This window comes from Rhinolophus ferrumequinum, chromosome 8 (assembly GCF_004115265.2).
Source record: "Rhinolophus ferrumequinum isolate MPI-CBG mRhiFer1 chromosome 8, mRhiFer1_v1.p, whole genome shotgun sequence".
In the NCBI taxonomy this organism is placed as follows: Eukaryota; Metazoa; Chordata; class Mammalia; order Chiroptera; family Rhinolophidae; genus Rhinolophus; species Rhinolophus ferrumequinum.
The window spans coordinates 33,541,404-33,566,117 of record NC_046291.1 but is presented as its reverse complement, the minus strand read 5'-3'; the positions used below and the strand labels follow the sequence as shown (position 1 = coordinate 33,566,117).

General features: G+C 38.1%; 1 protein-coding gene and 1 long non-coding RNA gene across 6 annotated transcripts in view; one reads left to right on the top strand and one right to left on the bottom strand.

Annotated features, from left to right (window-relative positions):
• Positions 1-915: 915 nt before the first annotated feature.
• Positions 916-19,619, top strand: LOC117026075 (uncharacterized). 2 transcript variants are annotated; one of them, XR_004423695.1, is made up of 4 exons: positions 916-1,006; positions 5,990-6,127; positions 14,620-14,764; positions 18,560-19,619. It is a non-coding gene; the product is annotated as an uncharacterized LOC117026075 (long non-coding RNA). The 2 variants fall into 2 exon arrangements; XR_004423696.1 differs by having other exon boundaries at positions 928-1,006; positions 5,977-6,127.
• A 336-nt stretch (positions 19,620-19,955) lies between these two features.
• ANKRD44 (ankyrin repeat domain 44) overlaps positions 19,956-24,714 on the bottom strand; it is a 288,736-nt gene continuing 283,977 nt past the window's right edge. For 2 of the 4 annotated variants that reach the window (XM_033112215.1, XM_033112216.1), the window contains exon 28: positions 19,956-22,919. In XM_033112215.1, coding sequence (XP_032968106.1) covers positions 22,861-22,919 — 59 coding nt within the window. In that variant the 3' untranslated portion in view covers positions 19,956-22,860. Of the gene's footprint in view, positions 24,257-24,714 lie in introns of all 4 variants that reach the window. The other 2 variants (XM_033112213.1, XM_033112214.1) reach the window with 1 other exon arrangement.

The window sequence follows — 24,714 nt, the reverse complement described above, 5'->3', positions numbered from 1 at the left end:
TGCCTATATCTAATCAACACCACTATCATGGATACCACCCAATTTTAGAAATGATGTTATTTCTGGGGAAAAAAAGGAAAGCCTGAAGATCATCTTTTTAATAAAAATTATTTTAGAAATTGTGCTTTAGAAAATATCCCTAACCCCATTTTCACCTGTCTTTACCAGTCTGTAGCTACAGAGTGGCCACACTAGGTATACTTCTGCATGAATTACAAAGATTCAAATTCTATCCTCCTTAAGCAGGAGGTATTTTTCTTCAAAATGATCCTGTATTGTTTCTGGAAGCCCCCAAACAAATGCCTTCCCAATATTCACAAACCAATCAACTTCCGTCACTACATGGCATCATTCATTCATGTGTTCATCTCCCTCATCCTCATTACCCCTCTTTCTGACACCAGTTACTGAACAAAAGCATCCAGGCATGTCAGTAAGACAAACACTTGGTGTTGGAGGTTATGTTTATATTAGAACTATCTGGACAACAGCTGAAATGGCCTGTTGCATACCTAGCATACTTTAAAAGCTTGGCCAGGAATCTATCATATAAAATGCAACCACTTGAAGATTTTGCCCAGAGCTATGGCAAAAAGCACTTAGAAGTTCAGTGAACTTTGTCCATTCTTCAGCCTGTTGGTATGGTTTGCTGTATGTAACTGTTTGCTTTAATTATGAACAGTAGAAACCTTGAGGTTGTCTACAGCTGGGTGTGGTACTGGGTTGAAAGTGTCAACTAATTCTTATGGGAATTGAAAAGAGCTTGGCATGGTTACCTCCAGAAGACCCAAAACAAAGTAGGAAATGTGGTCAGGAAAAGGATTCAACTCTAGAATATTGAGAAACCATGTTGTCAGGAAGAATATGTGGCAACTTCTAAGGGCAACAAAACAAACAAACAAGAAGCACTAGAAAAATCAGAAACTGTTATCAAAGAGTTTGCTCTGGGAAGGTAAGGATAAATTAAAATAAATCCAACCACAACCAAGTTTGGCCTGCCACGTGGGTGAGTATCCATTCTAGCCTTGTATATTTTAAGAATGATCTAGTTCAAAAGTTTCTAAACTACAGTAAAAAAAGAATCCAACTCAGGGCTATGATGTCTATTAACACCTGATACTATTTATTACTATGGTGTGGATCAAGTAGCTCAATTTTTGAAATTTCTGGCATTTTGCTTAGTTTCTTCCATCATTTAAATTACCTCTAAAGGAAATATTTACAAACATTAAAGTTTTCTCAGACCCAAGAATAGGTAAATTCTCAGCCCAGGATTTGAAAAAGTAGCAATTAATTATTGCTTTTACTTTTAAAATGTTTATTTAAAAAGTAATAATTGTTACAAATAATTTTTTAAACACAGATGTAGATACACAAAATAAAAGGTATTTTACCCAACCCCCACTCCCTAGAGGTAGCCACTGTTAAATTTACAATATATCCTTCCTATCTTTCTCCTACGCATATGCATCTTCTTTCTAAAATATGGAATCATATTATTCTCTAAACTGTTCTACAATTTTGCTTTCATCACTGAATAATTTAAATTGGATATCTTTGCATGTAAATAAATAAAGGGCCACATCATTTTTAAAAAGTTCTGAATCACATTCCACTATACTGATGTAACATTATTTATTTATTCAATCCCCTATTGATGGGCATTTGGATTATTTCCAATTTTTTATTACTACAGATAGTGCTGCAATTAACATCTTTATACTTCCTATGCACATATGTAAGCATTCTAGGAGATAATCCCCCAGAAATGGAATTGCTTGTTCAGATGGTATATGCATTTAGAATTTTGATAAGTAGTCCCAAAATCACCTCTAAAATGTTTGCACCATTTTATACTCTCACCTTGATGACTAGGAGCGCCTGTTTCCCTACCTGCTCCCCACTGTATCCAGTCACTGACTAGTTAACTTAGAGAATGTGTCTCTCGTTTCAAAAAGACATGGTGATGAAGGCCTTGTCTTATACTCTTATTTTCCTTTATTTTCTCTTTATTTTTCACAACTGAGGTTTAGTCGTGAGGTAGAAAAAAGGAATATGCTTATTTGGTTTTCACAATGATCCTCAAACAGACAGGCATTCGCCAAGTTCTGAACACCTGTCTTATAAGCATCTATACCTTACAAAAAAACTGCAAAACTAGACATAAAATGTAATCACCACAAGGGAGGAAAAAGGTTTCTTTCAATCCTGGAAATGGACAAATAAATGTCCCATGTCTCCTTATGATTACTCATTCACACATCCATTCCCTTATGTATGCATGAATCCATGCATTAGTTCCTACTTGCACTCACGTAGTCACCAAATATTTACCCTAATTCTGCTAAGTCTGGGTACACAGCTAATCACTGTGGCTATAGGGATGTATTATAGTCTCTGCCTTCAAGAAGGTCACAGTTCAGCCTAATGGAAAAGACATAAAAAGAAACCAAGAGTTAAAATAGAGTGGGAAAGTGCTGTTTTCACATCATTGCAGGATGCCCCCGGAGTGATGGAGTAGGCTAAGTGCACTGAGAGTGAGGGCTACGGAGAAGGGCATATGACTCTGGGAGGGCCTAGGTTGTGTCTAACCTACTCAGGGAGTGATACAGGAGAGTTAGCATGACCCTAGGTAGACAGGGAGGTCCCTGGCGGAATAAACAAAGACAGTCATATCCTAAAACTTCAGGTTTTGAAATCACTCCTTCGCTCCAGGCCATAATGTAACAAGGCCTTGAGGTTAATCATAAAATTCATTTTGGCCTGACAAACAGAGCAGATCTGATAGATAAGAGTGAGTTACTTTGCTAATTCCTTTAGGATGGGCAAGCAGAACAAACCTGGTAGACGAATTTCACTATAAGGTGACAGTTCCCTTCTTCAGACAAGTTCCCTTCTTCAAACAGCTCCCCTTCCCCAAGCAGGCAAGGGAAGGTATAATAAGAGCTTTTGCCTCAGTCATGGGGCACCCCCATTCCGGACTCCCTCCTACTCCGGAGCTGCAACCTCTTCTCCTGCCTCTAATAAACTATCCTCTTTTTAAAACTTTTTGCCTCTTCCTGGTCCGTGTTTCCATTCTTCGGCTTCACGAGACACGATTCCAGCCACACTCAGAAACTGCCGGCAGATCCAACATCCACCTACATCAGGAGGATGTGAGAAAAGGCTGGGGACTGGGTACCCTGAAGGGCAATCTTTGGCTAGGAGTTACTTAGCAGCAGAAAGTTATATTTTGTAAACATAGGTCTGTTTGACTCTTAGCTTTTTAAATGCAAATTCTTGAGAAAAGGAAATCTCAGAGGGGAAATGAAAAGAAGCAGGTTCTCATATCAGCTATTAAAATAGTGATGTAGGTGATGTTGGATCCGCTAGCAGTTTCTGAGTGTGGGCCGGAATCGTGTCTCGTGAAGCTGAAGAATGGAAACACGGACCAGGGAGAGGCAAAAAGTTTTAAAAAGAGGATAGTTTATTAGAAGCAGGAGAAGAGGTTGCAGCTCCTGAGCAGGAGGGGGTCCGGAATAGGGGTGCCCCATGACTGAGGCAAAAGCTCTTATTATACCTTCCCTTGCCTGCTTGGGGAAGGGGAGCTGTTTGAAGAAGGGAACTTGTCTGAAGAAGGGAACTGGCGCCTTCTAATGAAATTCGTCTACCAGGTTTGTTCTGCTTGCCCATCCTAAAGGAATTAGCAAAGTAACTCACTCTTATCTATCAGATCTGCTCTGTTTGTCAGGCCAAAATGAATTTTATGATTAACCTCAAGGCCTTGTTACATTATGGCCTGGAGCGAAGGAGTGATTTCAAAACCTGAAGTTTTAGGATATGACTGTCTTTGTTTATTCCACCAGGGACCTCCCTGTCTACCTAGGGACATGCTAGCTAGCCTGTATCAATAGAAGGCTCGGTGCCTCTGTCCCTGTGGGTTGGTGGCTGAACTTTTTCACTTCTTGACCTACATGAGCCCTGTGGAGATTGGGTGGGTGTGGAAAGCAGAGAGAGTGAGACTCAGAGTCAGCTCTAGAATTTACATTAACCTTATTTTGTGATATTTATCACAAGAATGAAATTTATCCTAAAAGCTGTGGACAAATATGTTTATTAATAATTTACAAGAATCAAACTTATAAGTAAACTAAATGTTTGTCCATAGGAGATAAATTAAATACATGATGGTAAGTCCATGAAATAGAAAAATACACAGCCATTAAAATAATATTTTTAAAAACTATATGGTAAGGTAGAAAAAATTGTATAATAAGATATTAAGTGGCGGTGGCCAATTAGCTCAGTTGGTTAGAGCACGGTGCTCTTAACAACAAGGTTGCCGGCTCGATCCCCACATGGGCCACTGTGAGCTGTGCCCTCTACACCTAGATTGAAACAACTACTTGACTTGGAGCTGATGGGTCCTGGAAAAACACACTGAAATAAATAAAAGTTTTTAAAAAAATGTTGAAAAAATACTAAGTTGAAAATGGAGTATACAAAATACATATACTGTATGAATCCACCTTTACAGTAACAATAAATTTTGTTTTGTGTTTTTTTCTCTCTGTGCACAGGCACACACATGTATACACACACAATGGCACTCACACACACAGATATATATTTGTTATTTTTGTCAGTCAGGGTAAGCTAATTTACGCTTCAGTAACAACCTGAACATCTCCACTGCTTACAATGACAAAGTTTATTCTCCCTCATGCTGCCTGTCCATCCTGAGTCATCAAGGTTGCTGTATTCTTCATAACACTCTGGAATCCATAAACATGACGGCAGTTCCAATTTGAGACAAGCTCCCATGATTTCAGAAACATGAACCGGCTCTTAAAACTTCTGCCCAGAAGGGCAACACATCATTTCTCCTTACATTCCATTGGCTGAATGAGGTCAATGACCTCCGCTGAGTTCAACGGGGCAGGGAAAGGCACCAAGTATTTGCGAAGACTATTATAGCCTACCACATCTATATATCTAAATATTAAGAGGGAGGATGGGGATGGGAAAGCAATTCACTAAAATAAGCGGTTATCACAGGGTGGTAAGAGCATAAATAAAATTTTTTTCCATATGCTTTTCAATACTTCTCAATTTTGTGAACAAACACGTATTATTTTTGTTTTATTTATTTACCCAAGTGGTACATTAATATATTCTGCAAATAATTGAAAGTCTATAAAAGTGTTGTGTGAAGTGAAACTCCCCATTCCTATCATCGCGCTCCAATCCCCAACCCTCCCACTCTACTCCCAGAAGTAATAACTGTTTACAGTTTGGAGAAAATTCTTCCAGATTGTTGTCATATATGCATTCACAAACAAATATGAATTTACATGAATTACTTTATGAGAAAAAATTTAAAACAGCGGGTAATCAATATGCACACTAGTTTAATAAACTATTTTCTCATAGAAAATGCATATTTAAACCACGCCAGCTCAGTGTTCTTAACATCTCCCTCCCAACTTCTGAACTTACCTGTAGGCAATCTATGTTGTCTACTTTTCTGCATCTCCGTTCCTTCTATTTTGTTTAGCTTTCTGCCTCTGTCTTACCTGTTCTCCATGGTTGATTTTTTACTTTGGATCTTCTCTCCACTCTACTCAGAAGTCACAGAGACTCCAAAACAGGGCTACGGTTTCTGAGACACTATGTAGGAAACCCAAATATATAACCTGATAGCAAATATTACGTAGACTAAAAATTTAGAAATAATCAGAAAAGCAATCTGCACTGATAGAGAGAAATTCCAGTTGTGGGCTAGCAAAAGAATGGAATTTAGAAGATAGGTGTCTATAATTTAATATAACTTCAAAAGAGATACAAAAATTGCTTATAATAAAACCTCATATTCAGTAACGGTAAAATAAAAGTATTGGAAAAAGGCAGAACAGCATTTTTCAAAGTGTGTTTCATAGTGGTGTGTGAAAATGTTCTATGTTCAAACAAGTTTGAGAAATACTTACAATGAAACAGTATTTGGTTTCAGAACTTTGCAGAGCCTTTGGGTTCTCATGAATATGGTGGATGAACACGAAGAGGAGGGTGTATGCAAACCTCCCTGACCGCAGCGCCCTCTCTGCTACAAGGAAAAAGCAGCTCATCAGCTGGCAGCTCAGATTATACGGTAAGGACTAGTGCTGAAACCATTGGACTTCAGCATGCAGCACAAGAACTTTGTGCCTTCTTTCATTTCTTCAAGGACTGAGGTTTAATAAAGTAGGTAATTTTTACTACATCTGTATTTTCTTTTTACTACAAGTGTGTGACCGTACAGAATATAGTGAGAGCCAGTACAGTTACAGTACAGTGATATTTGTGCTAAGGCACCAGCACTTTTACCCACTATCAAACTTGCTTTGCATGATCAGTGAAAAAATGCAGTTAGTCTTAACATTATTATGAAAATAGCTTTTGACCTTGTGAACCCCTTGAAAGGGTTGCTCGGATGCCAAGGGTCTGCAGACCACATTTTGAGAAAAGCTGACATAGAAAAGAGTAAGAGGGTGGTGGTGGATTGGCTAGGAGGAGATAAAATCCAGGAACCTGGGCCTTTAGCTGAGATTGATGAGAAAACTCATCAATAAACAGTCCAAACTGTTTATTACACATTTAAGTTAGGGGGACATGGAGAAGTCTACATAGAATCCATCTTTGGGAGCTGGTAGTTGCAGCAAACAAAAAGGGAATACCAATCATTATATCCTCCCAGATGTGACTGTCATTAGTTATTCAAGTAAGAACAACTTAACAGTATAAATTAGTTGACATGTGTTCCCAGAGTTAATTCTTTACAGATGACATACGCTGGATAATGAAACAAGGGCAAGATAGAACAGCATTGCTTTAGTACTGGCCTGCAAAATGTGGTACTTTAATTTTGTACAGCCTGGAGCCCGTTTCAAATTATGACCAATTTTTTTCCTACATTCATTCTTGAGTTTCCATGTTTTTTTTTTGTCCTAATTCAGAACAGAATTTACTTTTCCTGTGAAGCCCACCCTAGTGGACTTCATTTCCATCAGCACATATTTTTGTCTCCACATCTCACTTAGTTTCTTCCCTCCTTTTCTGTGTGAGCACTGGGACTTACATTTTGAATTACTTTTCCTACCTTTCCATTCACCTCCGCCTCTTTCACTTTTGTCCAGCAGGCAGTATATACCTAATATGTGATAGAAAATGGGGTACAAAGGTATTTTAATCAGAGGCTGATTTTGCATGCCTTTGATTCCTCCATCACAATGTGGCAAAGTTCTCTTCTTACTTAGTGATTTACAGCACTGACACTTTTAATAATAAAAAGGCTTCACTTGGAGAGTTATTCATGATAGGAACATAATTTAACAAGAAAAGAAATAATTTGTGTTCTCATTCACTTACCCTGAAAAAATTCCAAAATGCTCTAGAAATATGCCCCAGTTCTCTCTAATTCCCACAGCAAACACCCTTCCTTGTCTTCTTCTTCTACTTCTTTTTTTGTCAATTACAGTTGACATTCAATATTACTTCACATTAGTTTCAGGTGGACAGCATAGTGGTTACACATTTATGTAATTTAGGAAGTGATCCCCTCCATTAGTCTGGTACCCACCTGGTACTATACATAGTTATTACAATATTATTGACTACATTCCCTATGCTATAATTTACATCCCCATGACTATTTTATAATTACCAATTTGCACTTCTTCATCCTTTCATGTTTTTCATCCAGCCCCTCTACCCCCATCCCTTGTCTTCTATTTTATGAATGAAATGGGAATTTCCAGTCTCTTGCTCCCAGTAGCAAGATAAAGGGTGAGTGCTCCCAAGCTGGTTCAGCGAGGAAAACCTCTCCCCTCCCCCAGGGCAGCTGCTGTAGCTTTTTACAGAGGGTAACCCTTCACATTCCAAGGCTGAAATAAAGCACTTTCTGATTCATTAGTGGTCTCTCAGGGCTCCTGTTATGCAGCTGAACTATGTTCTTGGCTCCAGAAGGGTTACTAGCCCGGGTTCCTGTTTAAAAAGAGAAAGAAAAGAAAAACGAAATGTACAATTATATTAATTTTATCAAAGTGGGGGATGGAGAGTGCTCTAGGAAGGAAAATATTTGCAGAAACATGATACCAGTACCTGATTTAATTTGGTAGAAACTAGGTAGTTAAAAACTAACTACACAAATAATTGTATACAATAAACAATATAGGACTCCATTTCATACAACAGCAATGAAAGCTGATCCTATAATAGAATTATCTATATTGAAAAAGAAATTCAATATAGTGCTAAAATGAAGAATCCGAAAATAATTCTCATCATTTGATGATATTTCCCATACCAAGGCAATAGAAATTTAAGAGACTTCTCCCAAGAAGAAAAGTAACTATGGAAGAATAGAAAAAAACAAATGTGCAAACTGTGTAGGTAGATTGAGAACATTTGATTTCTTCAAAGATCCTATTGAAAATGGTTCCAGAAACTGGTTCCACAAAGGGTCATTGGCTGAAATAGTAGAAAACCAGGCTGGAAAACCAGGGAGTTTGTGTCTTACTTCAGAATAATTTTTACTGCATCATTTTTTTTTTCTGCCATGTGTGACAATGTAGGATACAGTGACTACAGGACACTAACATGATCTGTGCTAAGGCACCAGCAGCTAAAGCACCACTGTGAAACTTACCTTGGATACTCTGGACTGCCCTGCTCAGTGGGGGAGGAGGAGTATGAGGAAGATGATGCACAGCCTGACCCAGTGACTTTAAACAGCTGCACCTGCACCGATAGAAGACACATTCTGAAAAATATTCCCTTCTCAGATCCTTGAACACGTCTCACACGTTCGGCACCTGGGACTTGGACATCGTCCTTTGGATTCTCCTGGCCCCTGATCTCACAGCTTCTTTTACTCATACCTTTTCTTGTCTTTCTCTTGAATAGCTATCCTTTTGATGACAGCCATATTTTCCTCACTTTGATTACTGTCCTTCCAGAGTGAGCATTCGTCCAGGCCCGTCTGTCTATATTTCAATCACTGCTGGCTGGACCTCTAGTGCTTGAACATTCAGCAAAGTAACATGATCTGGAAATAATCATTACTGCTAATTTGGAAACGTGGGGACTTTTTTTGGAAAGGGCCAGCTACAACATACTGATACACACATGCCATTCATACATTCACTTAGTAAGTCATTCTCAGGTACTGGAGATATAAACATGGAGTAGGGAAGGAGGCAATAGATATGTGTAACCTAAATAAGTCCTACGGCTCCATGTGTCTTAGTCTGTGTGGGAAGCATAGTCTGGTTTCCAAGAAGTAATTAAAAATCTATTTCACTATTTCTTTATATTTCTCAAAAAATATTAAAGGGGTCTCAATTCAATTCCCCATATTTAGAGACTTTGATCACCCAGAGGCTCTCATATGCTAATCCTCCTAAACCCTTCCCAGCCTTGGTAGCAATGCTCCCTTTCTCTGAGCTCTTCGTTTATTGATAGATTTCACTGCTTTCTCTAGGACCTTACAGTTTTCTTCTCCCTTTTCATTCCTGTTTTTAAACCATACCTTGTTTTTCTACCCAGAAAAGATCGCAACTATCCTTTGGTATGCAGCAGGGAGGAGATGGGAAGCGGGGAGTACAGACACAAGAATATTTCATCTTCATCCCACATACAATCAAATCATTACAGTGGTAAGTGGTATGATCAATACTGCTATTGGCATAGCCAGGGTGCCTTGGAAACATAGAGGAAGAAACCATTATTTCTACCTTTTGTGTTTAGGAAAAGTTTAGGAAACACTTGTGAAGAGGTGACATTTGACCTGGGTCTGAAAAACAGTTCAAAAGGCATACCAGGGAGGAGCGTTCTAGGTAGAAGTTCTAACACAAATAAAGGCAGGAATATGTGAAAGAGGAGGATTTCAGTACTTCCAAAAGGTCTATAGTTAGGGAGGATGAGTGGTGCAAGTGATGGGAAATGAAGATGAAGAGGTGGGGCAGACCCTTTTTCAGGCTAAAGAGCTTTAACTTAAAAAAAAAAATAATACAGTGTTGGGCGGCAATTTTGAAGAACGATTGAAGGGCAAGACTGCATGCACAGAGGTTGGTTAGGATGCAACTGCAGTGATCTAGGTATTCTACAGTGAGGATCTGAAACAGGAGTAGTAAATAAGGAAATGAGGTAATTTGTTCAAAAGGCATTTATAAGGCACAGAAGGAACAGGACTTCATAACCAGTTGGGTAAGAATAGCAAAGGAGAGGGAGGAGTCTAGGATGTCTGCCTGGTTTTCAGCTTGGGGACACAAAATTAATTTTAATGCCACTGACTATGAAAACTACTATAGGCTGTTCAAGGGAAAGAGGAAATGTATTTGAGCTTTCATGGAACAACAAACTAGCGGAGATAGCTCTGCATGTGGTGCTTGAAAGAGTTCTGAGCTATGGAGCGCAAGGACCATCTGAAATCTCTCTAACACCATCCTGGAGTGATGCGTAGCAACTTTAATTCTGAAAGTCTCTAGGAAAAGGACTTTACAAAGAATTTTGTCTCTATATTTACTACACATTTTTTTTCAGATAACTTTTCATGATCCTAAATTTGTCATGTTGCAGTTAAAGCCCAATTATTTTCTTGCTCAGAGTTGGAAGGGCACATCTTAATTTCTTCTGTTTGGAAGAAATTCTTCTTCTGGTAGAAAAACTAATGGTGCTGTCAGCCTTCAACCATGTTTATTCCCAGCATATGCATATGCCTACTTCTCTGATTCAGATGCTGTAGGTGGTTGGCAGGTCCTCTGTTGACTAACGGATCTAGTCTAAGAATACAAAAATGTCAGAGCTGGGAGGATATGAGAAATTACTCACTCAAATCTCTGTATTTTACAGTCGAAGAAACCTTTCAGTTCTTTAAGTTCATTTCCTTTTACTCTTCCTAAATGGATGCATTCTTCAATTCTTAATGTATCTGTGGGTTTTACTGAAGCCAAGTTTTTACTTCTTTTATTCCTCTTTAATGATGGAGCTTGGAGCTGGTTCTAATGAACAGTATTGACCTAGCCTTAAATAGAATGACTGATTTACCACCTCGTTTCTATTTATGCATTTCAGTCTTTTTTCTTTTTTAAAAATGTTATTGCAAAAACAATGAGCAACATGAATTCTGAGCAAAAGTTGCCCACAATTCCGTCACTTAAATTAAATCAATGTTTTGTTACATTCTTATCCTTGTTCATAAACATATTCAATTTCGACCTATTTTTGTGATCTAAAACAATTTTATATTCTACATTTTATATTTTCACTTAAAATCTTATGCCATGTACCTTTTCCCATTTAACTACAATTTCACCATTTCCTTATGTCCTCCTCCTTTAACATTTTGGGTAAAATTCTGCCATATTTTACTATTTTTAAGAGCTTTATATTCCATAGCAGGTATATAACAGAATGATATTCAAATTGTCTCCATTTTTTTTGTATTTGTTTTACCATTCCTAAAAATTACAATAAACATTTTGGCATATATGTTTCTGCTTTTCTGAAAAACAGATATTCAACTTGTAGGTACCAGCAAAGTGTACTGGCTAACAGTAAACTTAGGCCTGCCCCCCACCCCACAACACAATTGCTCTGGCCCTCCTCCTTTTGTGCTCCTCCTCATGGGGCAAGAAGTCTGTGGACCAAAGGGGATGTGCCCAGTTGGAATCTGTGACCCTCTATTAGACTATTTTTATATTAAAGATCCTGAAATTCCCTCCTAAAAGGGCCTGAGTCCAGGAAAAGAATTATACGGGTCCTTTTCCTAGCTCTAGCCTCTGGTGTTTTTTTAAGGAGGGCACAGCTCACAGTGGTCCATGTGGGGATTGAACTGACAACCTGGGTGTTAGTACCGCACTCTAACCAACTGAGCTAACTGGTCACCCCAGGTCCATCCTCTTGAGGGTAGCTTATGCCACCATTGCAAACATCCATAGGCTTGAGGGGTAGGCAAGGGGTGCTGAAGGTATATACAGAGTTCGGTCATGCAGGCTAAGGTGCCCTTATGTATATGCAAGACTCCTCCACAGGATGAAGCTGGGCGTAGGGAAAAAGATGGGGTGAGTATTGAGCCACAGGTTGAAGGTGCGAGACTACCTTCCCCGTGCTATTATTGTCTGACTCGAACTCGGAGGAGGGCAATAATTTTAAATCTGAACCAGTTCTTCCAAGTTGTTATGAAGGTATATTTTACAAGCTTTGGTGATAGAACATAGTTGAACAGTTTTTTAGCTTGATTTTTTTCCCCATCCTTTAAGTATTTAAAAATCAGGTATGAAAGCCTCTTTTTTACTCTTGTGTAGGACCTGAGAATGTTAGGGGCAAGTCTATTAGTTGGTGTCCATTTTGGTCAGTGTCTGTTCTGACTGGTAGGTATTTGTGTTGTACTGGTTGTTAAATATTTTCAATATCACCCTTGATTACCTGTATTTTTATTTCTGCAGTATAGATTACCCCAAATGAGACTGGTTGGTAAAAGGGTAGGTATAATTCCAATGTTAGTGGATATTGACATATTCCCATATTTTATCATTCACATTTATTGTCCCTAAAATTGGGATGCATCTTATAATCAAAGAAAAGAAAGCATTGTACCATAGTATAATTGGAAGTTTTTTTTCCCTTAGATAAAATAATGGTACATCTGCACTATAGACTGAATGTTTGTGTCCTCCCAAAATTCTTATGTTGAAATTTAATCCCCAATGTGATAATATTTGGAGGTGATTTTGGGGGAGGTGATTAGGTCATGAGGTTGGAGCCCTTTTGAATAGGATTGGTGCCCTTATAAAAGAAAACCCAGAGAGCTCCCTCATGCCTTCCACCAAGTGAGGATACACAAGAAGACAGCAGTGGTTTTTTAGCTATGATACCAAAAGTGTGACTTTTGTGCCTCGAAGGACATTATCAAGAAAGTGAAAAAGCAATTCATGGAATGGGAGGAAATATTTGCAAATCCTGTATTTGATAAGAGACATATCTAGGATATATAAAGAATTTTTACAACCCAACAATAAAAAAAGAAACAATTAAATTTTAAAAGGGATAAAGGATTGAATAGACATTTTTTCCAAAGAAGATTTATAAATGGCCAATAAGCACACAAAACAATGACCAACATCAGTAGTCATGACCAGAAATGCAAATCAAAACCACAATGGACACCATTTTACACACACTAGGATGGCCATAATAAAAATAAATGGGGATAAGAAGTGTTGGCAAGGATATGGAGAAATTAAAACTCTTACACATTCATGATGGAATGTCTGGCCGCTGATGTGGAACAGTTTGGCAGTTCCTCAAAATGATAAACATAGAATTATCATATGATCCAGAAATCCCACTCCTACGTAAATACACAAGAAAATTGAAACATGTCCATATGAAAATCTTAACACAAATGTTCATGGCAGCATTATTTAGAATAGCTCAAAAGTAGAAACAACTCAAATGTCTAACAACTGAAGAATGGATAAACAAAATGCGGTATATCCATATAATCAACTATTATTTGACTACAAAAAGGAATGAAGTACTGATACATACGAAAACATGGATGAACCTTGAAACCATTGTATTAGGTTGGTGCAAAAGTAATTGCAGTTTAAAAGGTTAAAAATAATTGCAAAAACCACAATTACTTTTGCACAACCTAATACTAAGAAGTTAGTTACATATATTGCATTATTTCACTTCTATGAAATGTACAGAATAAGCAAATTCATAGAGACAGGACATAGGTAAGTGGTTACAAGGGAAGGGGAAAAGGAAGGAATGGAGCATGACTGCTAATGGCTATGGGTTTCTTTTTTGGGCTGATAAAAAGTTTCTAAAATTAGTGGTGATGGTTAGATTACTTTCTGCAATCACTAAAAACCATTGAATTGTACACTTCAAAAGGGTAAATTTTATGGTATGTCGATTATATTTCAGTAAAGCTGTTAAAAAAAAAAAAAGTGGATGCTGGTTTTGGCCCATGGGCCATAGTTTGCCAACCTGCTGTTGTAGACCAATGTCTACTGTCACGGAAGAAAGGCCACACATGTTAATTTTTTAAAAAGGTTACAAAAAAGAAAGAAAATTTGACATCAAACAGTTTGTTTTCCTCCCTATATATAGTAGTTAAGATCACAAATTATGGAACCATCTGACTATCCCAGATCTGCCACTAGTTATCTGTGTGCTGTTGGGAATAATAATAGTGTATCTATCTTCTAGGGTTGTTGGAAAGATGAAACGAGTTAATACATGTAAGGCACTCAAAGCAGTGCTGACACATAATTAGCACTCAGTGAGTGTTGGCTCTTTCATTCTTCACTTCAATTAGAGAAGCAGCCTAAGTTATTTAGTAAGGTGATTTTTTATTTGATGTTCAAATGTTCTGGTCACAGCCAATAGCTTAATAAGAATGTCCTCTGTTTGCAACATCAGGTCACAGATCATGAGGCTGACAGCAAAGAAAATGAGGATGGATCAATGTATGGTAAAAAATATGTTCTCATCTCTGGGAAATATTGTTAGCACCCTAAAAGGATTTTCTTTTTCAATATCTGAAATGTATTGTGGGAAATTAATTAGTTTTTGCAATCTAATTTCTAGTGTCAGCTGTGACATCACAAAGCAAGCTCCCAGATGGTACCAACTGAGCCTTTCATCAGCATTTTTAACACTGATGCCAACACAAAATGGGCCCAGCAGTCTAATCACAATTTACATACTAATGGGTAGACCCTAGTGAATGAAGGTAAGCACACAACCGATCAATTACCAGGTAACATTCCTCTAACAAAATTTTTACAGATTTTAAGTAATAGTAAAATAGCAAGTCGTAAATCTCAGGCCTGAAGAGGAATGTAAAAATAAAAACATGGCATGGACTTAGAAAGGGAGAAATCATTTCTGGAAAAAGAAATTCAAAAGAGAAATTACATATGAACCCAAATTAACTTTCTATTTTTTTGGTCAAAATTGAGTTTTCAGGAAAAGTTAGTATTTTAAAACAAATCTATTTTTCACTTAAAGAGTAATACAGAATTCCAATGATTTTAGTCTTTTGGTCCTCTCCGGAACGCCCAAGGGGAAGAATTCAATTTCTTATTGCTCTCACTAAGATGTTTAATCCAGACACTCCTCTTGTTCATTCTGCAGCTACTAGCCATCTGTCATTTTTTCTGGAGAGCCTAATAACACATTCAGGTTAAACCATATGGGCATAAAACGTGCCACTGTATTATAGTCAAGGTCTGGTTGGTTTTGTTTTTGTGTAGTTGGTTTCTTTGTTTGTTTGTTTGTTTGTTTGTTTTTTACAGGAATGTACTTAACCATTATTACTTCTTTAAAAGCTTCATCTTAATCCTGGAACCAAACTCCAGTCTGATAATAAATCAGATCTGAGTATACATCTACTTAAAGCAAAATATATGAATGATAGATGTTTTGAAGTGGCCTCATTTTCTCATCAATTTCACTCAAATTCTGTTAAATGGCTTTTGAGCCATTTATTGTATTATCAGTTTTTGACTTCTTCACCTCCAAAGCTTTCTTCTTCAGTCATTCTCAACCACCTACTCCTGTAGTGATTTCCTTGGCTTTGTCATCATAAAAACTGTACTACCCTTAAATCTTTACTTCAAGTATCTCATGTTTAGCTCACCACCTCTGGTGTTACAACTCAGCAATTCTTCCATTTTACCAAGACTGTCAGTCCAGTGACTGTACCACTTTTCCATTATTCAACAGCTCTTCGTGTCTTCACTTTCCTCCTTAATCAGTTTAGAATCCATGATCTATATATTATGTCTGTTGAAAGCATCATAGTTCCACAGCTCCCCTTGGACTTACCTGGCAAAGCTCTATCCCTGTTTAAATTCTGCTATCTACTTACCCTATGCTTATACCCAAACATCCAATGAAAAACTCACCAGGATGACTGGTACCATTTTAAAATCATGGTCATAAATCTCAAATGTGCTAAGCCCTACTCAGCAATCCTCTGCTGCACTAAAATGTTCTTTCCAAAATGACCCTGCCATCCCTTCTCAAATGTTCTTCCTGCTCTCTCCCAGACATCCCTCTCAACATCAGTAAACTACAGCAGCTCCTTTCTTAAAACACAAATACCCTCCCTAGTGTCCACTTTCTCCTCCAGCTACTTCCTCATTTTCCTTCTTCTCTTCACTTTCTCCCATCTCTTTCCAACCCATCCTCTTTGAATCGTTGATCCAACCACTCTGATGCATCTGTTCTTGCAAAGGTTACTAAGAAACTCTGTGTTGCCAAATCTAATTGTCATTCTCTGTCATCTTATTTGCTTGCCCAGGAGCGATTCAGAGAGTAGATACACCTGAAACTCCTTCTTCTGTGACATTCCTCCTTTCCCAGGTTTCAGAGATGGCTTGGTCTCGTTTTTCTTCATGCCTCACTGGCCACTCCGTCTTAGTCTTCTCTGCTAGATCCTCTCCTCTTCCTGATCTCTAAAATGTGGTGTGCCCACGGTTCAGGGCTCTTCCCTCTCTCCATTTACGCCCAAGGAAATGTCCCTGATCATCTATAATTTCTGCCCCCGTCTCTCCTTCAAATTCTAAACTGCTTAATTGACATCACACCATCACCAAATTCAGTCAACTCTACCTTTAAAAGTATCCAAAATGTGCTACATTCTTTCTGTTTCTCTTGTTGCTACACCAAATCAAGCCACTATGTTTACTTGTCGAGATTATTGCCATGCCCACCTAATTGGTCACCAGGGCTCTTCGCTTGTCTTAAATTTCTCCAGTGGATTTCTATCACATCTCCTCGCTCATCAAATTGTGGAAGATCTAGTTCAGATAACTCTTGATCTCATCTCATACCAGCCACCCCTACCCCATAAGTCTCCAGCTACACCAGTCTGATTTCTTTTCTGGAAGATGGCAAGCTCATTCCTACCTTTGGGTGTTGGCACTGGCTGTTCCCTCTCCCTAGAATGTTCTCTCCTCTGCTCTTTCTATGGCTGGCAACTTCTTGTCATTAAGATCTGAGCTTAAATGTTTGTAATTCTTAGGAAACCTAACTGTAAGATATATGTTATTAATGTTCTCAGATTTGCTGGGTGCTTTATCAAATGCATATAAACTCAGGTAAGTTTTTTGGGCAGTAAGTACTGCTTCAATACTTTCACTTTTGAAAATTATAAAATTCTCCAAGAATTTAAATATACTGGATTAAATTGTCACTTAAAGGTAGAAAATGGTATCCCAGAAATTGTGTCTTCCAGTGCCTAAGGCACCATATGAGATCGTAGTGCTGTGTTTGCAGATCTTGCTGTGTGATGGTGGGCCTAGTGTCCCAGCTCTGTGAGCAAGTTTTCCCACCTGTGAAGTAGAAACAACCATCTCAATGTACATGGGTGCACAGGTATTTGTGTGTTTAATAACAAAAGAAATAAATATTTGTCTCAAATCTGTGCAGCACTTTTCTCCACTCACCTGCATGTGATCTCTCCTGGAAAAATGTCCTCAAAATTGCTTCTGAAGTTCTTGTTCTTAAGTGTGTAAGTGCTCTTTACAAGAGGATGTGTATTACATAAACAAGGGCATGTTGTTAATTCATTGTGAAAATAGATTTTAAAGTACGGTTAGCTTCACAGATAATTGATGAAGAAATGATTCGGAAACAAGAGGAGAGAAAGTAGATGAGCAGTGAGAAGCGGGAGCGTTGGTCCTGAAGGTGCCATAGTTGTATACCGGGCTGGGTGGGACACAAATAAACGCTAGCACAGTAAATACTAGTAGCAACCCCTCCTGCCCCGTCCTTGTGCCAGCCACAGATGCCCATACATTTCCAATTATCCCATCGGACTGCTTGAAAATTAATGAATGGCACAGCCATTATCTTTGCTGCTTTATATTTTGTACCTTCAGTATGAAATTTGCTAAAGAGACAATTCATACAGCACTTTTACCCACAATATTTTTATGTTATGTTAATAGCCTTTTAGCTTAATGCCTTTCGTGCCTGGCAAGCTAATTCTGGAACACATTAAGTGTGTTAAGTGAGGGATAGATGTACTGGATTCGATACCTACAGAGTGGAATTAGAGAGAGGGATCCTTTGACAAGCAGTTTGAAGACAAAGTGCCACATCGATGTGCAACACTATAATTACTGCAGTGGAAGCCATTATCCCCTTTCTGCCTGCTTATGAGAACACAGGTAAAATTAGGGGAGCCCTACGTTTTTCATGAAAGGGTGAAGTTAGGAAGTGAAGTAAACTATTTCTTTAGCAATGACTGGGAATAAGTTATCTTAGTATAACGATGTACTGTGGGAGGACACTGTGATAGACCCAGGGTGGTAAACAGCTTCTGAAATGGCTCCCAGCGATTCCCCCTGCCTCCTGGTATCACACCTTTGGTAAACCCCTTCCCTTGTGTATGGGTTGGATCTAGCAACTGTCTTCTAATGAATAGAATATGGGAGAAATGGCAGACTGTCACTTTGAGATTCAGTTAAAGAGCTGTGACTTCTGTCTTGCTCATTCTCTCTCTGGCTTTTCTCAGCTTGCTCGCTCTCACGAGGCAAGCTGCCATGTTGTGAGCTGCCCTATGGAAAGGCCTATTTGGCAAGGAACTGAGGGCAGCCAACAGCCATCGAGGAACTGAAACCCTCAGTCCAACAACCAATGAAGAATCCTGCCAACAACCATAGAAGCGAGCTTCAAAATGAATCTTTCCCTGGTCAACACCGTAACTATAGTCTGTGAGGGACGCTGTGGCAGAAGACCTACCTAAACCATGCCTGGACTCCTGACTCACAGAGACTGTGAGATAACAAACATTTGTTGTTTTAAGTCACTAAGTTTTGAGGTACTTTGTTACACAGCATTAGCTTACTAATATATTCATCTCAGTCTGCTGCAAACTACAGAAAGTACTCACCTGTGGTATGACTCATGCCTTACAATCTTCAAGAATAAAAGGCAGTCATATTTGCATATTTGCATAAATAAGGATAGGGAAGAGTACAAAACCTCTCTGAACATCTCTAGTTAAAAAAAAACCACATACAACGTTATTTGTTTGGCAAGATGGCATAGAAGAGAGAACATTTATAGGCACAAGTTGTACATTCAAATCATTAATTACACAAATTTGAGCAAATTGTATAAATTCTCTGGGATTCAGTTTCTTCATGAAAAAGATGGTGATGAGATAGGGCTAGACTGTAAGAACTGCTAGCATTTTAATACTGTGATTTGAGGAACTCAGGAAGCCCTCCTACCCCCAATCTCTTTCTCATCAGCTAAAAATTCTACATTAGGAATTTGTTCCTTAGTGCTTCTAAACTGTCCCTGAACATACTACTCAAGGGGAGACATTTTGAATGGTGAGATGGAGAGGAAATTTTATAGATACTTTTGAGAACAGCGCAGAGAGATAAAGCCTTTGTTGCTGTGAAGGATAGTGGTAGCAGCAACAAAGATAAGCACGGTTGATTTCACAATTTTGAGGACCTAGTAGGCTTCCATCTTTCTGATATAAGCAATCTATAGTCACATTTCTCCCTCTTACCTTGAATGCAAGGAAGGTTAGAACAAACGCAAGTTCGGTCCCAGCCACTGTGTTAAATTTTATGGTTTCTATATTTGTTTGTATTCTTTTTCCCTGTCTTAATTTTTCTACTTCTAGTTCATCACATGTCTTTTGTTGCAAGCCTGCTCAAATCCTTTATGGAAAAAGTTGGAGGCATAAATAAATATAATCAACACAAACATACATGTTTGAAATTCCTTCCTCTAATTGTGATGATATAAACAAAAATAGCAAATCTGGAGATGCACTGCTTTCATTTTCAAAACTTAAGGTTAATTTGGCTTTTGTGGGGGGGATAAAGATTTAAATTAGCACAATAATTGGTAAAATTAGCATAAATTGGAAAAATTAAAGACAACACAAATTGCAACAATATTTGTACCGTTTTTATTTGTAAAAATAACCATCTGAATGCATTTCCATTGTATATTACAGTTAAGTACTTCATTACATTTTCAGCATTCAGTAGTTGAAAAAGTATTAAACTGTGCTTGAGAAGATTCAGATTGGTTCGAAGTCATTCACTAAACTGAAAGTCATTTTCCTCATTTTTACAGTCATGACATTTATCAGAGTCCTTCAACTCCAATTTACATAAGAAAACATTACAGACAAAATCCCACTGAAATCATCAAACAATATTTTATGCTGTTACAAATATGTTATGCAAAATATAACACTGGCACCAGATTGGTATCATCGTGCTTTGCAAAGATATATTGCACATGCTAAAGCATAAAATATATAGACGAACTACCAAACAAAAGATATTTGCTTTGAATTTTTAGATCACTGCATAAGAAACGCATAGAATTACATTTTGTACACACACTCAGATTGTCACTATCTTAAAACGCTTTTTCCTTGTAACACTGACCTATGGTTTACAGTTTTTTAAGAAGAAAGCATTTTAGCACTGCAAAGTCAAATATAACTCCTATAGAAAACTTCGGCATTTTCATTTTCATTTCAAAGCAGATGAAAGGGGAAATAGGAAAAAAAGACACTTTATACATTCGAAGAAAGGTTGAAATGAAAACTCACGGGTATTATATTGCTCTGATAACACTCAAATGAAAAAAATACAAAACATTTCACAGAACATTTTCAGACTATACAAATATAAAAAGGCACTCTAACTTCATATTACAAGACAAAAAAGGGATGAGTTCTTCAACCAACGCAACAGATAAGCAAACTAAGTTGCTCAAACAGTACAAATAACTAGTGCAGCAAATCCATTTGATGTTCTTGTTCTAATTTAATAACAAAATAATAAATCAAGCAGCTGTTTACTGCCTAAAGTACCAAAACATACTATGGTGCCCTTTTAGTAGTGATAAATAGAAATCCCCTGAGCTATTTACTGTAGAATCATAGCAGATTTTAGGCAATTTGGAGATAGTATTTACCAAGGATAGGCAGACACTGTTGAACAGGTTAAGTGCAATGAAACACGATCCCTGTGGCTGTGGTTAAAATACAGTCTAAAAATAACACATTCAGGTAAAAGCACTAAACAACTAAGACTCCATAAAAAGCATCATGTTTTCTGTTTTGTTTTTTTCCTTAGAAAGCTTTGTTGCAAATCTATTTTTATTTCTAAGAGATGTACTTGAAAAACAGAGAACTCGTAGTTTTTAAAGTCATTTCTTAAAGGAAAATAATTGGTCTTATGGGGAGAGAGAAAAAGAAGAGATTGGTTCAATGAACAGTTCATAGTTAGCATGATTTCATTTTGTTCCTTTGTCCTCCTTCTTTCTATCAGTAAGAGGGAGAAAAGTCAAAACTCAGCTCCATGGAGATAATGTCACAGGGCCGTCACCGCGTTGGTACAACAACGTTCCTTGTTCTCTGTGCTACTCTACAGGAAAAACGTTAATGCTACTTCGCCATTAAAAAGCAGGATTTCATTTCCTGCTTTAAACGCCAACTGAGCCAGATTTCCATTCATTTCTGGAAAAAGACACTGCAGCATCGTGCTTCTTCAGTATTGGATCTCCCTTATTTTCAGTGTTTTGGTAAAGACAAGGTCATTATTTCTCATCAGCAACGTATCTACTTTAAAAAATTCATCTTCTCTAATCAAACAAAAAGGATAGAGGAAGGAGGGGAACACAACACCAAGAATTAAAAATGCAGTGTTGGTGGTGTTGAAAATTTTCAATGAAATTAATTCCAATTCTGTAAGTCTCCTGAACAAATTCTCATTTGTGAAGTGCACAACATGAGTTTTTAATTAAATCCAGGATATTAAAAGAAGATCAAAGTCTTTTACAGTTAGATGAAAAATATAATACAGATCTGTATTTGATCCAGATATGATAGAACACTGTTCACATACACTATGAAATAGAAATTTCCAGGGTGAACATGGAACCGATTATAAAATGGTTGGAGAACACTGTCCTAATGCAACATGTTTCTTTTCTGTCTCTTCCTCAAGTGGAAAATAGCACTTGAGCTGGTGATTTTATTTCTCCTCTAGGTACATGTGCTCACACACTGATATGGTTTCCCATCAGGTTACAGGAACCCTGTGAGATTTCGGTGTACTATTTAGGATAATTTCTGTACCTTTCTTTTGGCCACCTTTGTGCATATGATCCACTATATGCTTCAGTTTTCATCTGACAGAAGAGCATAAGGACTCCAGTGTCTTCTAAGCTCTACGTTGGCTACCAACTGGGGCTGGGTGATGGATGTTGTACTCCTCTCCAATCAATTGGGAGATCCCAAGGGTCGGCTGGAAACGTTAGCAGTGGAAGTGCTGGGCTTGGCCCCAGAACTGCTGGCTAGCCCATGGAGGCCCCTATGTATTTTTCTGCTTTTTTGTTATGCCAAGTAAGACACACAGCAATTAAAAGAGAGAACAAACAAAGGATGTTTCCTAGGCATTTGTTTCATTTCAAATAAATATAAACACATTCACATCAAAAGTATATGAACATTTTCTCTGGTTTGGCAAAAAAATAAGCCGTGGTCAACACATCATCAGTTACAAATGTTAAACCATCAACTAGAAATCTCTGTCATAAGAAATATAAAATACAACAAAGACTGTTACACAAAAAGATTACATTTTTAACTCCGTAGAAAAGTTACTTCAGTTCTCACTTTCATTTTGAAGGAAAACAATTTAAGTCTTCTATTTTAGACTGAAGCATTTGGTCCTCATGTATAGCTGGTTGATGAACTACAGACATATATATATAGCTATATATACACATATATGTGCACGCGTGTATGTGCATAATTTTTAAACAGTCTCATTCTTCTTTTTGTACAGCTATTCCAGGTGCGGAACGGGGTCCATTTGACCTAGAAGCTTTGGCAGAGGGAGCAGACACAGTACTATGTTGATTTCATCATCAAGCAACTATCAGTTGGCTTTAATTTCCACATCACCCATTTCTACCTCCTCCTTTCATTTTCTTTGTTCCCTTTTGCAGTCACACTTTCACTCACTTGGCATGACCTTTACTGAGAAGCTCATTGAATATTTACTATTGATGAACAATGCTGATGGTCCTGATGTTTTTAAAAAGTTAATATTTTGATTTAAAGACGAATCAATAAAGGGTAGTTTCATATTAAACTTGCATATGTCTCCAAGTTTTGGTGCAATATAATTTTCACCTGAAGTGTTGTTAGATAGACTCGGATTCAATCACTCGAGTGAAAATAAGTCACAGGCTTGTTATGGGGGAGCACTGGGTGCCATATTTATGTTAAATAATAAAAAATAAGCAAGTTCAGTTTTCAGTGAATTTTCCCCTTCATCTAGCAACTTTAACAAATATCCTCAGAAAGAAGTTCTGGATATTTAAGTGCTTACTATAGAGAATATATGAGTAATTGGACTCCCTTAAAAACATTATTACAGGCATTATTACTGAAGATGAACACTTTTACCTTTGGCTTCTAGTGAGGAAGTAAACATCAAAGTGAGAAGAGGTTTGAGGCGTTTCCTACCCACCCCTTCTCTCCCCTCCTGGGGGACATAAATGTCACATTGATATACTTCTGAGAACTCACTGCCAAGTGAGTACATGAGGGCAAGAAAAACAACAACAACAAAAAACACTTTATAGGAAACAGTTCCCTCTTGGTTCATTATGCCCAAAGAAAAAAATTAAGTGCATTTTTTATTCTTTACTTAAAAATGAGAGGTAGACTTCCACAGAAGTATCTTACATCTAAGGAAAACATGAAACAAATAAAAATTGGGGCCATCTGTGTGAGTGCTTTGCCCTACAGCTTTAGCTGCCCTCCCTCCATTTGATTAATTCCTTCTCTACTGGCTTCTGGAAGCTCGAGGCCATAATAATACTTGGACACAACCTAAACCTGGAATTCAAGCTTCTTTCCCTTTCTCCAACATGGTTGATCAAGAAAAAGCTTCTACAGTCCAAAGTCAAAACGTTTCTGAATCAGAATCATTTTCATTGTACCCATCCTCCGAGCCTACGTTGTTACTGCACAGACTAACCATACTCCCCAGATTGGAGAGGGTTGTCCTGCTCAAATTGTCTTTTTTAAAACAAATGAAGTTGACAGCCGTCATTGTACTGGAAGGAGAAAAAGGCATCATGGTAGCCAAAATGAGGGCCAGGCAGTCAGCCACGTCTTTGTTAGGAGCGCAAGCCAGGGCCGGGGTATGACCTGGGCGTAAATGCAGACAAGGCAGTGGTTAGTCCGGGAAATCCAGAGGCAGTGTGAGCATTCCACAGTACATCTCGTATGACCTCACTTTCGGAGATGTATGTTGAGTTAGCAATCATGCCAGGCAAAAGGAGGGGTTACTTCCCACGAGTCATGCTAGGGGTGAGGCTAGAGGGGACTGGAGGGGGAGACATTTTATGAAGGGTTGTTTGGTTTATTTTTTCAGCTTACATGACAACAACAAGCACTATATATTATCTGAAGTTAGGCAGATTTCCAGTCTTCATTTAGTGAACGGAAACACGAGGGAGTGGGAGTGGGACACAATTCCACACAAAACAGCAGCAGGACAATCAGGAAGGTGCTTCCACTGGAGAGCACACGCACACCATGCGCCTCGGGCGAGGGCCACAGCATTCTCATTCTGAGAACAATGACTTTCCATCGTAGGTAGGTAA